Source organism: Xyrauchen texanus, chromosome 49 (genome assembly GCF_025860055.1).
Source record: "Xyrauchen texanus isolate HMW12.3.18 chromosome 49, RBS_HiC_50CHRs, whole genome shotgun sequence".
NCBI classification, from domain to species: Eukaryota; Metazoa; Chordata; class Actinopteri; order Cypriniformes; family Catostomidae; genus Xyrauchen; species Xyrauchen texanus.
The window spans coordinates 1,443,200-1,460,699 of NC_068324.1; the positions used below are offsets into that span (position 1 = coordinate 1,443,200).

The window sequence follows — 17,500 nt, forward strand, 5'->3', positions numbered from 1 at the left end:
GTAACAGCCCCCTCCCCGGAGGCAGTCCGTGTCGCCAGCCAGTGGGCTGAGGGAAATATCGGACCAGCATTCCAAATACCATCTCAATTTCCACAGTGCAATACTCAACAGATCCTGAATATCTGAAGTACTAGAGAGCCATTCTGAGCTCTGAAACTAAGGGGAATCATCATTCTAAGTTGAGATTTGAGAAGCATTATATACCATCACAAACTGAAGCAAAGTGATGCATAAATCATACCAGCCGCTGAAACCTGCAACCAACAAATACCTGCAGCAAAAATTGGACCAGACGCGATATGAAGACCACCGCAGCAAGGTTTGAGTGTGTGTGTGTGTGTGTGTGTGTGTGTGTGTGTGTATTTGTTTCTTTAGCGATTATGTTAAAATTGCTTTAAAACTTGTTTGGGCAGCTTCACCACACGTCCTTAGTCATCAAACACATTTTTTGGATGGATGGATGAATGTTTGGGTGGATGGATGGATGGATGGATGGATGGATTGAATCATATGGATGAATGTTTGAATGGAGGGATGGAACTGGATGTTTGGGTAGATGGATGGATGAATGTTTGGATGGATGGATGAATGTTTGGATGGATGGAATCAGATGGAACTGGATGTTTGGGTGGATGGATGGATGGAATTGGATGTTTGGGTGGATGGATGGATGGTATTGGATGTTTGGGTGGATGGATGGATGAATGTTTGGATGGAGGGATGGATGGATAGATGATGGATGGATGGAATCAGATGGGATTGGATGGATTGGATGTTTGGGTGGATGGATGGATGAATATTTGGGTGGATGGACTGACGGATGGATTCGGAGGTGATTGGATGGATAGAATTGGATGGATTGGATATTTGGGTGGATGGATGGATGGATGGATAGATGGAATCGGATGGGATTGGATGTTTGGGTGGATGGATGAATGAATGTTTGGATGGAGGGATGGATGGATAGATGATGGATGGATGGAATCGGATGGGATTGGATGGATGAATGTTTGGGTGGATGGATGGATTGGATGTTTGGGTGGATGGATGGATGAATATTTGGGTGGATGGACTGATGGATGGATTCGGAGGGGATTGGATGGATAGAATTGGATGGATTGGATATTTGGGTGGATGGATGGATGGATGGATAGATGGAATCGGATGGGATTGGATGTTTGGATGGATGGATGGATGAATGTTTGGGTGGATGGATGGATAGAGTATTGAATATTCTTGGACCATTTGGACATTCTGTCAGTGTAAATCAATGGTATGTTTTCGAATTTTAATTGTCTAAATTGCGAAAACCTGATTTCTGATGGAACTTTTTTGATCCATTAGAAAAGTCTTAGCAGCACGAATCAGAACATTCTGAAGGTCTGTGCCAAGTTAGGTGGGTGTAGCTTGAAACATCTAGGAGGAGATACAATTGATAAAGTTGGTCTTGGTTTAGGGGTTTTGGAAAAAGGGTTATTCAATATACCAGGACTACTCAACTTCATTGACAAGTGGGTCAAGGCAAACTATTTTGTTAATGAAAAGCTTCTATCTACAGATATTGTGTTATAGTAGGGCTATAATATTTGTTTACTAGCAGGATTTCTGAAATAAATAAATAAATAAATAATATAAGGTAACTTGAGACAAAATATAATGAAGAAAAACAACTAAAAAAGTGCTTTCAAAATGGGTCCATAACAGAGAGAGTTAATCAGACTGACACTAAACAATTTATTAAACAGTAACATTAAAGTTTGTAATTATTTTTATAGACTTAATGTGCTATTAGACAATTCTGCATGTACAGTAGCACAAGTGTTCCTGCTGAAATCACAACATGAATATGATATAGTCAATTTAATTATAATGTTTTCAATTCTAAGGTGAAAGGTGCCAAACATGTGGTGGACACCAGTGGCATTCAAACACCTGCACATATCCAGCTCAAACTGAAGAAACTTCAGGTCTGTTAATATCATGTATCGCAAGAAAATAGACCCAAATGTATTTTACTGCACCCACAAATACCATTTTAACTGATTAATGTGTACATTTGTAGTGAGATTAAAATACAGTAATTTAAAACCAATTTATATTAGGTTTATTTAATTACTGTGTACTTAAGAATTGGATATGATGTAATTATTACATTCATAGATGCTGTTGCATTGTAGTTACATTTAAAGTACCTGCATTTAATAGCATCAGTAATTATGGCGTTAAACTTACCCCTACGTATGTAAATATATCATAGTTATTCAGTATCATGTACTGTATCAAAGTACAGTAACATGGACGTGGTACCACTACAGTACTTGTTCGTAAGGGAATAATAGTCATCAATATATCACCTTTGATTAGCACTCATAACAACTGCTGGGTATAGTGGATATACTGTAAGTGGCTATAAAAAATAAACAAATGTTTTATGGTGTTTTCAGGTACAGGAAGAGAGACTGGCTATCGTAGAGAGAGATAATAAACTACTGGCAGGCAGACTAGCTACTATCACGCAATCTAAAGGTCTCGTGGACCACCGGAACGATTATTCAGAGTACAGGTGAGCGACAAAAAAATATATTTTATCTTGTTTTCAGAGAACGCGATTGAAACTTTAGCCAGCTGGTAGATAGCTGTGCAGTGTTTAAACCTCACTCCCCTGGCCTCAAGAGACGCACTAGCAACTGACGCTAGAGACCGGAGCATTTAGCCTCCATTTAGCCTCCCATGATGGAGATGCCTGTTTGAATCCCGCTAAGAGTGGGTCGAGTAGGACTGGGTACAGTGGTACCGTGACCCGGATGGGAGTGAGGTTTAGGGGGGTGGGTGCAACAGTAGCCAGCTGGTAGGTAGATGTGCAGTGTCTAAACCTCACTCCCCTGGCCTCAAGGGGTGCACAAGCAATTGACGCTAAAGGCTGTAGTATTTAGAGTCCTTGTTAGCGTGCCTGCCACTCATGCTAGAGACACTGGCTCGAATCCCACTCAAAGCGGGTCGAGTAGGTCTGGGTACAGTGGTGCCGTGACCCAGATGGGAGTGAGGTTTAGGGAGTGTGTGTAATAGTAGCCAGCTGGTAGATAGCTGTGCAGTGTGTATAAACCTCACTCTCCTGACCTCATGAGGAGCACTAGTGACTGACGCTAGAGGCTGTAGCCTTTAGACTCCTTGTTAGCACACCCCCTTCCCATGCTGGAGACGTTGGTTTGAATCCTGCCCAGAGAGGGTCGAGTAGGACTGGTACAGTGGTGCCGTGACCCGAATGAGAGTGAGGTTTAGGGGGTGAGTGTAATAGTAGCCATCTGGTAGGTAGCTGTGCAGTGTGTAAACCTCACTCCCCTGGGCTCAACAGGAGCACTAGTGACTGACGCTAGAGGCTGTAGCCTTTAGACTCCTTGTTAGCGCACCTGCTTCCGATGCTGGATACGCTGGTTCGAATCCTGCTCAGAGCGGGTAGAGAAGGTCCGGTTACAGTGGTGCCGTGACCCGGATGGGAGTGAGATTTAGGGGGGTGAGTGTAACAGTAGGCAGCTGGTAGGCAGCTGTGCAGTGTGTAAACCTCACTCCCCTGGGTTCAAGAGGCGCACTAGCGCACTAGTCCACTGTACCAAACCAATACATTTTCGTTTACGCCTCTCATCCACACTAGACCTGCGTTTCCGAAATCAGAGCATTTAGAAAACGCTCTCCGTTACCGCATACCATAACCGATGAGGATGGGAAACTGAAAGTGGATTAGTGTGGATGTGCTTAAACATACAAAATAAACATCTTTTCCCATACAGAGTAAACAGCAGCTTTAACCATCCAGTGTTTAACATGGTGACCTTGTTTGGAGGTTTACCTCCCTGTGTTTATAAGTGATAGGTTTCAGTTTTCTTTATCTCTCAGAGCGGTTAGGGTTAGGTTTAGGGTTAACCCTAACTGATGTCATCTCCCAATCTTCCTGTCTCAAACTGACAACTTGAATAATTGATGCTTGCTCGGCTGTTGACAAAGGCATTATGAATTATTGAGAGACACATAACCCGCTCTCCCATCAAACATGAGGTATTCTAGTCATGTACAAACACTGAGCTGTGCAGGTCAGTTGCCAGGTTGTGTCTTGGATGTTTACATCTACAGTGTCATGGTGCCAGGGTTGCAGGGTCTATTTAGGCTTTCTTGTTGGTAGTAATTAGAACTCAGAACCCCCTAGCGACCACCCAGAACAGCCTTGCAATTGCATAGCAACATGAAAAAACACAGTACCCTTTAGTAACCATCTAGCAACTACAAGGAACAACGTAGCAACCACATACCAATAATAATAATAATAATTCCTTACATTTATATAGTGCTTTTCTAGGCACTCAAAGCGCTTTACATAGTATAGGGGGAATCTCCTCAACTGCCACCAGTGTGCAGCATCCACCTGGATGATGCGACGGCAGCCATAGTGCCCCAGAACGCCCACCACACACCAGCTATTGGCGGAGAGGAGAGAGTAGAGTTATGTAGCCAATTCAGGGATGGAGATTATTAGGAGGCCATGATAGATAGGGGCCAATGGGGGGAATTTGGCTAGGACACCGGAGTTACACCCCTACTCTTTACGAGAAGTGCCCTAGGATTTTTAATGACCACAGAAAGTCAGGACCTCGGTTTAACATCTCATCCGAAAGACGGTGCGTTTTTTACAGTATAGTGTCCCCGTCACTGGTAGGGGACACTATAGGGGGCATTAGGACCCACACAGACACTGGTAGGGGGCATTAGGACCCACACAGACCGTAGGGTGAGCACCCCCAGCTGGCCTCCCTAATACCACTTCCAGCAGCAAACTTGGTTTTCCCCTGGAGGACTCCCATCCAGGTACTGGCCAGGCTCAACCCTGCTTGGCTTTAGTGGACAACCAGGCAATAGCTGCAGGGTTTTTCTTACAAAAATGTAGAGTTCTGACAAACTTGACGCAAACTTGACGCACATTTCCCACTCATTATTTTCACATGCAAATGAGCTTGCGATTCATCGCAAATGTTTGCCAGAAGTTTTCAGCTCTTCACTGGCAGTGGTAAATATGCAGCAAACCTTTGGCATCAATGAAGAGTTTGAAAATAACGAGTACCGAATTCACAACCAATTTACGGCAAGATTGCCAGAGCTCTCGATGTTTGTAAGGGGTCGCATTGGTGCGTCAATGCACTGCTTAACGCGAGGGTTGAGTGCCGCTTTGATCTCCACACGAAGAGTGCTGCAGAGTCGTCTTTTTTTATTTAGCACTAGCGTATTCAACAAAATCATTGGCTAACGCTCTGAAAAGTCAGAAGCAATGGGGTCACTCCATAGAGCTCAATGTATTCAGCAACAGAGTAATATATCAATATTAACCATGACTACATATCTGCATACTTTACAGTCTGAACGCTGAAAAACGGAGGGAGGAGCTTTTACAGGTGACAAACGAAAACCTGGCGATCTACCAACGAATTACGGCACGTAAATCTGAATACAGGCGGGAACTCTGGGAGGAGGACTGGGAGAAAGTAGAAAGAAGGAGAGATGACATCGCTCGCTATCCGCGAGGAGTGACCGATAAACAGGTTTGATATGAAATCACATGGTTAAACATACTTCTAACAGGTTACTTCTTTATATTACTGTAGATGTTCTGCCAGAGCCATACTTCTTTCTCTGTGACAGAAATCTAAGAAGAGTGTAAAGTTTTCTGGAGGCGTCAGGACAGAGTCAGCGGTCGTCCAGCGGTGTGGAAGACGACCACAGCGGAGAAATCACAGAAAATACCACATGTCAACACTCACCACAACCAGTGAAATAAACGCAACCATGTTACTCAACCCTGTTTTCCTGTTCAACCACTGGGTGGCGCCATAATGATTCTGATTGCCGATGGACTGTTTTCTGGTTCTGGCCTCTATAAGAACCAATATAAAAACTACCAAAACGAGCAATCCAGATTTGAAATGGACCGGTAAATCATTTTTAACAATTAATCTTTGCTGATAGTTGGATTTTGGAACTAACGGTTATCCACAAAAATCCATGCCCATCGGTTTTTTTTTTTTTCTTTAAATGAATCATCAATAAACCTCATCTGGTGAATATATATATAGGCTTTTAAAAGCATAATTTAGTAAATACTTAACTAGCGCAGCCAAGTCTCTGTCATTTCAAAAGAAAAGTCCCGTGTTATGCACCAAATTTAAACATTTTATAGTTATTATTGGGATTTTGGTTGCACAATAAACTGATTTCAAGATTTTAATCATTTTGGAGCCACATAGCCCTTCATAGTAAGGAAAGATGACGGAATTTTGTATCATTCTATACTTCGATTTTAAAAACGTTTCCACTAATCCACTACTTGTTGACCTCTAATCCAGATGGCACCAACATTTGAAGTGTTAGTCGGAGTAAAATGTAGTTCAGGCTCAACTTGTGCGGTTGTTGGCTGTCATAGCAACTCAAATGTAAATAACTGACACCTTAAACTTTGAAAGGTGTCAAAATACGGTCATCGCGACTCTGTACTCCTTTTTTTTTATTTGGCCATTTTTTCCCCCAATTTGTAACAGTCAATTCCCAATGTCCTCGTGGTGGCGTAGTGACTCGCCTCAATCCGGGTGGCGGAGGACGAATCTCAGTTGCCTCCGCGTCTGAGACTGTCAATCCACGCATCTGATCACATGGCTTGTTGAGCGCGTTACCGTGGAGACGCAGCAGGTGGCTTCACGCTATTCTCCGCGGCATCCACACACAACTCACCACACGCCCCACCGAGAGCGAGAACCACATTATAGCAACCACGAGGAGGTTACCCCATGTGACTCTACCCTCCCTAGCAACCGGGCCAATTTGGTTGCTAAGGAGACCTGGCTGGAGTCACTCAGCACGCCCTGAATTCAAACTCGCGACTCCAGCGGTGATAGTCAGCGTCAATACTCGCTGAGATACTCAGACCCCCAACAACCACTTTTCTTTAGAATCTCCCAAACGTCTCCAAACCCTGAAAATGAAAGAGATACAAACAGAAACCATGTCTGGTGATAAATGGAGTGTGTTGTTCTTTATAACACAGATTGGACTGCTCTGAAAAGAAGCCTAAATATCTAATGTTATTCTGCTTTGCGAGATATTTCTACTGGAAAATAAGATATATAAAAATATAGTGTTTGTGTTTACATCTGTAAGACGTTTCCTCTCGGATGTCTATAAGATGTTCAGCACACGTGCGTCTCCGAGATGTCTGTTTTAGATCTTTTCATCTGGAAAGCATCACCGTCTAATTAACATCTGCTAAACAGCTTAAAAAGATCTGATTTACAATCTTACAATCATTCTAAATCAAAAACGTCTCAAAGACATCTGCTGAACGTCTTATTGATATCCGAGAGGAAACGTCTTATAGACATCTGCTGAACGTCTTATAGACATCCGAGAGGAAACATCTCAAAGACATCTGCTGAACGTCTTATTGACATCTGCTGAACGTCTTATAGACATCCGAGAGGAAACATCTCAAAGACATCTGCTGAACGTCTTATTGATATCCGAGAGGAAACATCTCAAAGACATCTGCTGAACGTCTTATTGATATCCGAGAGGAAACATCTCAAAGACATCTGCTGAACGTCTTATTGATATCCGAGAGGAAACATCTCAAAGACATCTGCTGAACGTCTTATTGATATCCGAGAGGAAATATCTCAAAGACATCTGCTGAACGTCTTATTGATATCCGAGAGGAAACGTCTCAAAGACATCTGCTGAACGTCTTATTGACATCCGAGAGGAAACATCTCAAAGACATCTGCTGAACGTCTTATTGATATCCGAGAGGAAACGTCTCAAAGACATCTGCTGAACGTCTTATTGATATCCGAGAGGAAACGTCTCAAAGACATCTGCTGAACGTCTTATTGACATCCGAGAGGAAACGTCTCAAAGACATCTGCTGAACGTCTTATTGACATCCGAGAGGAAACGTCTCAAAGACATCTGCTGAACGTCTTATTGACATCCGAGAGAAGCGTCTCAAAGACATCTGCTGAACGTCTTATTGACATCCGAGAGGAAACGTCTCAAAGACATCTGCTGAACGTCTTATTGATATCCGAGAGGAAACATCTCAAAGACATCTGCTGAACGTCTTATTGACATCCGAGAGGAAACGTCTTATAGACATATTGCAGATGAACAAACAATGTAAAATAGACGTCTTCCAGATGATTTGGACTGTTATGACAACAGTGTCTGTCCCAGTTTAATTTAATTGGCCTTACCAACCCCAGGATGAAAGCTTCACCCCTGCTGAAATCCAGATGAATCTCACAAGGACTGGACACCGATTTGAGGAAAACTTCCAGATGTTGCGGCTGCCGATGTCGGTTCCTCAAGTATAATCCATCCTGCCAGTTAAACTGGTGAGAAAGCTCATATTCATATGATATTATCTCCTTCAGTTATTGTTACTGTGGCTTTATGGAGCGCTTGTGGAGGGAAACGGCAGAACTATAAAGACTGAGAGACTGGCAGAAAAGATTTTGAGCTGCTTTTGAGCCAGGATGGAAGAAAACTAAGATCAAGGACCAGACCGAAAGAAACCATTATGACCAGTACCAGTATTTACCATTAAACCATACTGTGTCATTTATTTTTCTCTATAAAACACAAAAAGGGAGAATCTTTGAGTTCTGTTAAGATCAAACACACACACAGGCACTCACACACACAGGCACGTGCACACACAGGCATGCACACACACACACACACACGCACGCACACACACAGGCATGCACACACACACACACACACACGCACGCACACACACAGGCACTCACACACACAGGCACGTGCACACACAGGCATACACACACACACACACACGCACGCACACACACAGGCACTCACACACACAGACGCACACACACACGCATGCACGCGCACACACACACACACACACACACACACACACACACACACACACACACACTTATCCTGTGATAAAAATACACTATATCATGATGTTTTTGAAACTATTCCTACAAAAAAACTTCAGGTCACATAAAACAGAATATTTTAATAGAAAAATGTATTTGAGTGCAGAGTGTTTCCGCACAGAAAACCAGAAAGAAAGTGTGTACTGGGATAACACTGAAACTACAGAGTTGCTAACTGGAAAACTGCTTCTCCAGAAGATGGAATGACAATGTGCTATTTAGTACCGAAGAGCATAATTACAGTGTTTGCACATAAAATACATCAAATAAACGTTGTGCAAATCTCATGTTTACTCGCTCCAAATCTAAACCGCAAGCGTCATCAAACATGATTCTGGAAACAAAAGTCTGAGACCAACAACAAAATCAGTTTTATTGAATCATTTTACCCTGATAATAAAGTCATGTTTTTGGGAAGGAACGCTACGACATCTCATGAAAAACAAATATGTGACATTCCCACAATTTCACTAATCAAATGTCAACAAATGTGTGACATTGACCAAAACAGGTTTTTAGGAACGTTCTGAAGTCAAGCTGGATAACATGGTAAATCAATTTGATTAAACATTTTCACTGTATATTAAAAACACAAAAGACTTCAGTTTAACACACATAAAAACAAGTTACACAAACAACCAACATACAACCAATATGATGATTCATATCTGCATTGCTGTTAATAAACCATCAACGACTTTTAATGACTCAAGCTAATCGATTTAAAGTTTAAAGTCAATTTAAAATGTATGATCAGATTATTAATCATTTTATCATATAATGTAAACACAACTGTAATAAAGATGCACATACTTACAGGGTTAGGGCTGGGCGATATAGCGAAATAATATTTTTATAATATTTAATTTATCTTGTTATTTAAGTATTAGCTCAAATAAAAGGGTGTCCGAGGAACCCTCATTTCAACTGATCAGTCTTGGTTGCCAAGTAGATTCAAAATGTTTCATGAAAGAATACAAAATATCAATACATGAAATAAATAGTAAATAGTCAAGTACACCAATGGCAAACATTTAGATTGAATTTAGAATTCCTGTGATGCTTTTAAGCAAAGTGGTGAAAAAACAACATTAGTTTAAGGATTTTCAGTCTAATACAAATGCTTATAAGTTTTGACCAATAGGTTGCACAATAGGTGGGTGGGGGGGGGAAATTTAGTGGATGGAGTCTAAACATGATTAGATACGTGGAGACTTGGCATGACCCAAGAAATCAAAATAAAAAACTATTTTGTTTCTAGTACTTACAATTCAGAAGTTATAATGTCCTAAGTGACATTTTGAACTCTTGGTGGCGCTAGATGGTTTGTGTTAGAGACCCCAAATTTTGTGGGGGGGCTAGTCATGCCCATACCTATCAGTGTGCCAAATTCCACCATTTTCCTACATACGGTTCTGTGGGGTGCCATAGACTTCCACAGCAGAAGCAGAATAACAAGAAAACTATAAGATGCAATACGTAGGTGCATACGTAACAATATTTACCAGCATATATCTTATTAAAATATTTTAATATGAAAATTCTGCAGAAAATTCCATGTACACTTCAGAATGAAATGTAAAAAAATGAAACGCAAATCTTTGCTACTGAAGTTTAAATCAACAGCGCTATTACACATTTCAATCTTATCGCGCTAATACTCGTGAAAGCGAAAGAAGTCTATTGACGCAATCTTTAGGATATTTTATGGCAGAATAAAAAGTGCTTTAGGGTCGATTTTCGAAATGTTGGTTAATTTTATATCCCCTTCAAAATCATTGAATATATTGTGAATATTCGTTACATTATATCACCTGGCCCTACTTAGCATCCCATAGAGCCCTCCCATTGTAGGCGCAAGATGACAGCTGCTTGCTTGTTGTTGTGCAATTTACAAAAAGAAAAAAGTAACCCATCATTTATTTTACTTTAGTTGAAGAAATCTTTAGAGATTGCTTCCACAAAGTTCGGCGCAGACATTAGGATCCCAATAGTGCAAAGGATTGTGAAGATTGAAAACGCCATGAGGCACAAACGATCAATTACCGCGGCTGCGAACTTCCATTCGTTGCACAAGCTCTCGTCCTCGTCCTGGTTGCGAAACCTCGTTGCGATGTACTTCACTTCCTCTAAAATCTTTGCCAGTTCCATTTCCATAGCTCTGCCCACAATGCTTCCACTAACCCTGCCCCCAGTCCCAACCCCGCCCCCTAGTGTTGGCACCGTTGCCCCTGGTAACAACACGTCCTCCTCACTGGAGCCCATCAGTCGCCCACAGAGCACACCCGAATCGTGCGGGGACGTGTAGTGGACGCCCTCCATACCTCTGAACCCGATGTACAGCATGTTGCCGTTGGTGGGCTGCAGCGCCCCCTGGCTGACAGAGAGCTCTACGCTGGACACGCTGCCACAGCGAGGATGTTTGTTACTGCACGCGAGTCGGATCCGTTCCTCGCCAGGCCGTCGCATACGGAGGAACCAGGCGCACCAGTTGAGGAGGAGAACACGGGTCTGCATAACAAAACAGAACCGTGATTCAGAACAATCCAAGTGATTTATACACAACTCATTGATAACAGTTTTTAAACATAAAGTTTGACGTCCCTGCAATTTTCCTCATTGTATTTGTAGTCTGTTAGATTAGCTGCACAATTCATCAAAATACAATTGAAATGGTGATAAGACCTCATCCGATTAATGAACTGCAAAGGGGTGCGATTGAATAATGTGCGAAGCTCTGTTTGAGGGTCATTATAAACTGTTTTCAGTAGTTTAAGTGTGCTATCTATATATCTGTCTGTCCATCCGTCCATCTGTCTGTCTATCTATATATCTGTCTGTCTGTCCATCCATCTGTCTGTCTATCTATATATCTGTCCGTCTGTCTGTCCATCCGTCCATCTGTCTGTCCATCTATCTATCTGTCTGTCTGTCTGTCCGTCTGTCTATCTATATATCTGTCCGTCTGTCTATCTGTCTGTCTGTCCGTTTGTCTGTCTGTCTGTCCGTCTATCTATATATCTGTCCGTCTGTCTGTCCGTCTATCTATATATCTGTCCGTCTGTCTGTCTGTCTGTCTGTCTATATATCTGTCCGTCTGTCTGTCCGTCTATCTATATATCTGTCCGTCTGTCTGTCTGTCTATCTATATATCTGTCCGTCTGTCTGTCTATCTATATATCTGTCTGTCTGTCTGTCCGTCTGTCTATCTATATATCTGTCCGTCTGTCTGTCTATCTATATATCTGTCTGTCTGTCTGTCCGTCTGTCTATCTATATATCTGTCCGTCTGTCTGTCTATCTATATATCTGTCCGTCTGTCTGTCTGTCTGTCTCTCTATATATCTGTCTGTCTGTCTGTCCGTCTGTCTATCTATATATCTGTCCGTCTGTCTGTCTATCTATATATCTGTCTGTCTGTCTGTCCGTCTGTCTATCTATATATCTGTCCGTCTGTCTGTCTATCTATATATCTGTCTGTCTGTCTGTCCGTCTGTCTATCTATATATCTGTCCGTCTGTCTGTCTATCTATATATCTGTCCGTCTGTCTGTCTGTCCGTCCGTCTCTCCGTCCGTCTATCAAAACATACATGGTCATAACATTTTTGTGATAATTAGTATGTTTGAATTAACTGTAGCGCAACAAGCACTTAACGCTCTTGTGAAGCTTCCAGTTAATTAGTAAAAGATCTGCTGAGTCAATAATATGACTAAATCAATGCAGGCGACAAAATATTTGCTGTATTGCCATATTGCTGTTGGGTTTTCCAAAGGCGTGCGCTTCGTCCTCCTAATTGGTGCTTGAATATTAATTGCAATCCTTGGCAAGAGGGCCTGAAATATCTTTCACAAACAATAATGTAAATGAATTATTAATGGTCACTCTGTTAAACCTGGAAATATGTGTTTGTTCCATAGTAACACCAGGAGTTTGTCTAGTGCGTTTGGTAGAGAGTCTCAAGAGCACACAATGAATACAGTACTCAGGCCAGAGTCCATTCTTATTCATGTCTCAGACGAGCACAAACACTTTGACCTCCAACATTTTAATGTGAATACAGAGTGAGAGAGAGTGTGTGAGAGAGAGAGAGAGAGAGTGTGAGAGAGAGAGAGAGAGAGAGAGAGAGAGAGAGAGAGAGAGAGAGTGAGTCTCTGGGCTCTGTGCTGTTAATGGGGGATCTGAATGCAAGAACCGGAAAGGAACCAGACTACATTAGTTCAGCTGGCGATAAATATATTAATAGTGCACATATACAGCAGAATCAACTCTGTACTAAAGCCCGTCAGAACTATGACAGCACGATAAACAGACATGGGAAACACGTCCTGCAGCTCTGTAAAAGTCTGGGGTTATATATAGTTAATGGCAGGACGAGGGGAGACTCTCTGGGTCGATTTACTTACTGCTCACCTCGAGGTAGCAGCACAGTGGACTATGCTATTACAGATCTAGACCACAATAAGATCAACTACTTCATGGTGATGTCACAGCTTCCCTTCTCAGATCACAGCCATATAGTCATGAGTATAAACAAGTCAGCAAATCTGCCATCTTCTGATCAGAACATTCAATTGTATTCCCTCCCCACCACATTTATATGGAAAAATGACAGTCCTGCACGGTATGAGGCAGAGCTCCACAGCATTCATGTCCAGAATATGATGGACACATTTATCTACACCAAATTTAGACAAGACAAGACAAGGATCAATTCGGCAACAGAACAGTTAACCAAAATATTTCATACAGTAGCCGGCAAAGCCCTGAGAATAAGACAAATGTACAGGAGAAAGAAAGAAATCATTAAAGCCGATTGGTTTGATAAAGATTGTCAATCATTAAGAAAGGAATTACGATCATTATCAAATAAAAAACACACAGACCCCGCAAACCAGCACACACGCTCCACATATCACCAAACACTGAACATGTACACGTCACTACTGAGAAGGAAAAGAGCTGATCACATGACAGCTAAACTCAACAAGATCGAGGAGGCTGTCAATGAAAACTACTTTTGGGATTTATGGAATCATTTAGATAAATCAAAAAAAGTCAAATCCACTCCCATCTGTAACCCAAAACTCTGGACAGAACATTTCAGAAACCTCTATTTACAAAATGAACCAAACCCCAGTAAAACACCTGACCTCTCAACTAAACAATCTGGAACACACAATAAAAGATCAATTAAACCATTTGGACGCCCCCCATATCTTTAAATGAACTGAATGACAGGATGAAATCCCTCAAAAATAACAAATCTTGTGGCTTGGATGGAATATGTAATGAGATGCTGAAACACAGCAGCCCCAAACTCAAAGATGCTATTCTGAAATTATTCAATCTCTTATTAAAATCAGGACACTTTCCTCAGAACTGGAAGAAAAATCAAATAACCCCAATCCTCAAACAAGGGGACAAGTACAACCCCAATAATTACAGGGGCATTACAGTCAGCAGCAACCTCGGGAAACTCTTCTGTTGCATTATAAACAACAGATTAGTGAACTTCATCCAAGAACACAAGACACTAAATACATGTCAGATTGGATTCATGCCTAAACAGAGAACCACTAATCACATCTACACACTTCACTCACTTATTCAAAAATATGTTCAGCAAACAAAACAAGGCAAAATATTCGGCTGCTTCATTGACTTTAAAAAGGCCTTTGATTGTGTTTGGCATGACGGACTCTTCCTGAAACTCATCCAGAGTGGCATCGGAGGAAAGACATATGATGTCATAAAAGACATGTACACTGAAAATAAATGCTGCGTGAAGATTAATGACAAAAGAACCAATTATTTCAATCAGACCAAGGGAGTTCGTCAAGGCTGCAGCCTCAGCCCAACTCTATTTAATATCTATATTAATGAACTGGCCACAACTCTTCAAAACTCATCTTGCCCTGGACTGATCTTAGATGACAGAGAAATCAAATGCCTCCTTTACGCTGACTGACCTGCTGCTGCTGTCCCCTAATGAAGAGGGACTACATCAAAGCCTCTCCATTTTAGAAACATATAGCAGAGATTGGGCTTTACCATTAAACATGGAGAAGTCCAAAGTCATGATCTTTCAGAAAAAAAAATCGCATTTTGAGCAATAAATATATATTCACAATCGGGAAGAATCCTTCATCATGTCAACCACTATAATTATTTGGGTCTTACAATCTCTGCTTCAGGACAGTTTGATTTGGCAATAAAAGATCTGACAGACAAAGCCCGTAGGACATATTATAGTATAAGAAAATCATTATTTAAATTCAACCCCCCCATTAAACTGTGGCTGAAAGTCTTCGACAGCATCATCAAACCAATACTCCTATATGGCTGTGAAATCTGGGGCCTCAAATATAAATTAAATTATGAATCTTGGGACAAAAGCCCTGTTGAAATTTTCCACCTAGAATTCTGTAAAAACATCCTGGGAGTTCACAGAAGTGCCCCGAATCTGGGCTGTAGAGCAGAACTGGGCCGGTTCCCTCTCCTCACTGAAATCCAGAAGAGAGCAGCTCAATTCTGGTTCCATTTGTCCGACACACCTCCAGATAATTACCATCACTGTGCCTTTACACACAGGACAGGACACCCAGAGAGTGACCCTATGCACTATTTAGTAGAAAAATATCAGCTAAATTCATCCATCCAGTTCAGATTGGCCAAACTGAAACAGACAGACAGAATAACGCAGGAAGAATACATTCACGATTGGCAGCACAAAGTCACTCAGGTACATAAATTAAACTACTTCCACAGAATTAAGACGGATTATAAATTGGCACCATATTTGATCCATATTAAAGATTATGGACAAAGAAAGCTACTGTCAAAGTATCGTCTGAGTGAGCACAGTCTGTCTGTAGAGACGGGTCGACACAGACAGAACCGGAGACCCAGAGAGGACAGACCGTGTTCACGCTGCACTGAAGGAGTCTGTAGAGACGGGTCGACACAGACAGAACCGGAGACCCAGAGAGGACAGACCGTGTTCACGCCGCACTGAAGGAGTCTGTAGAGACGGGTCGACACAGACAGAACCGGAGACCCAGAGAGGACAGACCGTGTTCACGCCGCACTGAAGGAGTCTGTAGAGACGGGTCGACACAGACAGAACCGGAGACCCAGAGAGGACAGACCGTGTTCACGCCGCACTGAAGGAGTCTGTAGAGACGGGTCGACACAGACAGAACCGAGACCCAGAGAGGACAGACTGTGTTCACACCGCACTGAAGGAGTCTGTAGAGACGGGTCGACACAGACAGAACCGGAGACCCAGAGAGGACAGACCGTGTTCACGCCGCACTGAAGGAGTCTGTAGAGACGGGTCGACACAGACAGAACCGGAGACCCAGAGAGGACAGACCGTGTTCACGCCGCACTGAAGGAGTCTGTAGAGACGGGTCGACACAGACAGAACCGGAGACCCAGAGAGGACAGACCGTGTTCACGCCGCACTGAAGGAGTCTGTAGAGACGGGTCGACACAGACAGAACCGGAGACCCAGAGAGGACAGACCGTGTTCACGCCGCACTGAAGGAGTCTGTAGAGACGGGTCGACACAGACAGAACCGAGACCCAGAGAGGACAGACCGTGTTCACGCCGCACTGAAGGAGTCTGTAGAGACGGGTCGACACAGACAGAACCGAGACCCAGAGAGGACAGACCGTGTTCACGCTGCACTGAAGGAGTCTGTAGAGACGGGTCGACACAGACAGAACCGGAGACCCAGAGAGGACAGACCGTGTTCACGCTGCACTGAAGGAGTCTGTAGAGACGGGTCGACACAGACAGAACCGGAGACCCAGAGAGGACAGACCGTGTTCACGCTGCACTGAAGGAGTCTGTAGAGACGGGTCGACACAGACAGAACCGGAGACCCAGAGAGGACAGACCGTGTTCACGCTGCACTGAAGGAGTCTGTAGAGACGGGTCGACACAGACAGAACCGGAGACCCAGAGAGGACAGACCGTGTTCACGCCGCACTGAAGGAGTCTGTAGAGACGGGTCGACACAGACAGAACCGGAGACCCAGAGAGGACAGACCGTGTTCACGCTGCACTGAAGGAGTCTGTAGAGACGGGTCGACACAGACAGAACCGGAGACCCAGAGAGGACAGACCGTGTTCACACTGCACTGAAGGAGTCTGTAGAGACGGGTCGACACAGACAGAACCGGAGACCCAGAGAGGACAGACCGTGTTCACGCTGCACTGAAGGAGTCTGTAGAGACGGGTCGACACGGACAGAACCGAGACCCAGAGAGGACAGACTGTGTTCACACTGCACTGAAGGAGTTGTGGAGGATGAACTTCACTTCCTCACTCACTGCAGTAAATATGAGACCATTAGAAACACTCACTTTACACAAATAGCTCATATTCTACCTGAATTCCAGGACATAAATAACTTAGACAAACTCTCGTATCTAATGGGAGAGAAAGTCGAGTGTGTTCAGCTGCAGCGCAGTATGTGTCAGTCCTGTCAT

At 42.9% G+C, this 17,500-nt stretch overlaps 2 protein-coding genes across 2 annotated transcripts in view; one reads left to right on the forward strand and one right to left on the reverse strand.

Annotated features, from left to right (window-relative positions):
- Positions 1-226: 226 nt before the first annotated feature.
- On the forward strand, positions 227-5,874 carry LOC127640211 (uncharacterized). Its single transcript, XM_052122666.1, has 5 exons — positions 227-319; positions 1,887-1,967; positions 2,445-2,563; positions 5,399-5,582; positions 5,683-5,874. The coding sequence occupies exons 1-5, from the start codon at positions 227-229 to the stop codon at positions 5,872-5,874; spliced, it is 669 nt and encodes a 222-aa protein (XP_051978626.1).
- A 3,478-nt stretch (positions 5,875-9,352) lies between these two features.
- Positions 9,353-17,500, reverse strand: part of LOC127640133 (neuronal acetylcholine receptor subunit alpha-7-like) — a 36,427-nt gene continuing 28,279 nt past the window's right edge. The window contains exon 10 of the mRNA XM_052122542.1: positions 9,353-11,510. Within this exon, the coding sequence (XP_051978502.1) occupies positions 10,929-11,510 (582 nt within the window). The 3' untranslated portion in view covers positions 9,353-10,928. The remainder of the gene's footprint in view (positions 11,511-17,500) is intronic.

Coding starts and splice junctions, on each gene's coding strand:
- LOC127640211 (XM_052122666.1), top strand. CDS start 227: ATGCATAAATCATACCAGCCGCTGAAACCTGCAACCAACAAATACCTG. Junction 320..1,886: donor ATGAAGACCACCGCAGCAAG/GTTTGAGTGTGT, acceptor TTCAATTCTAAG/GTGAAAGGTGCCAAACATGT. Junction 5,583..5,682: donor GAGGAGTGACCGATAAACAG/GTTTGATATGAA, acceptor TCTCTGTGACAG/AAATCTAAGAAGAGTGTAAA.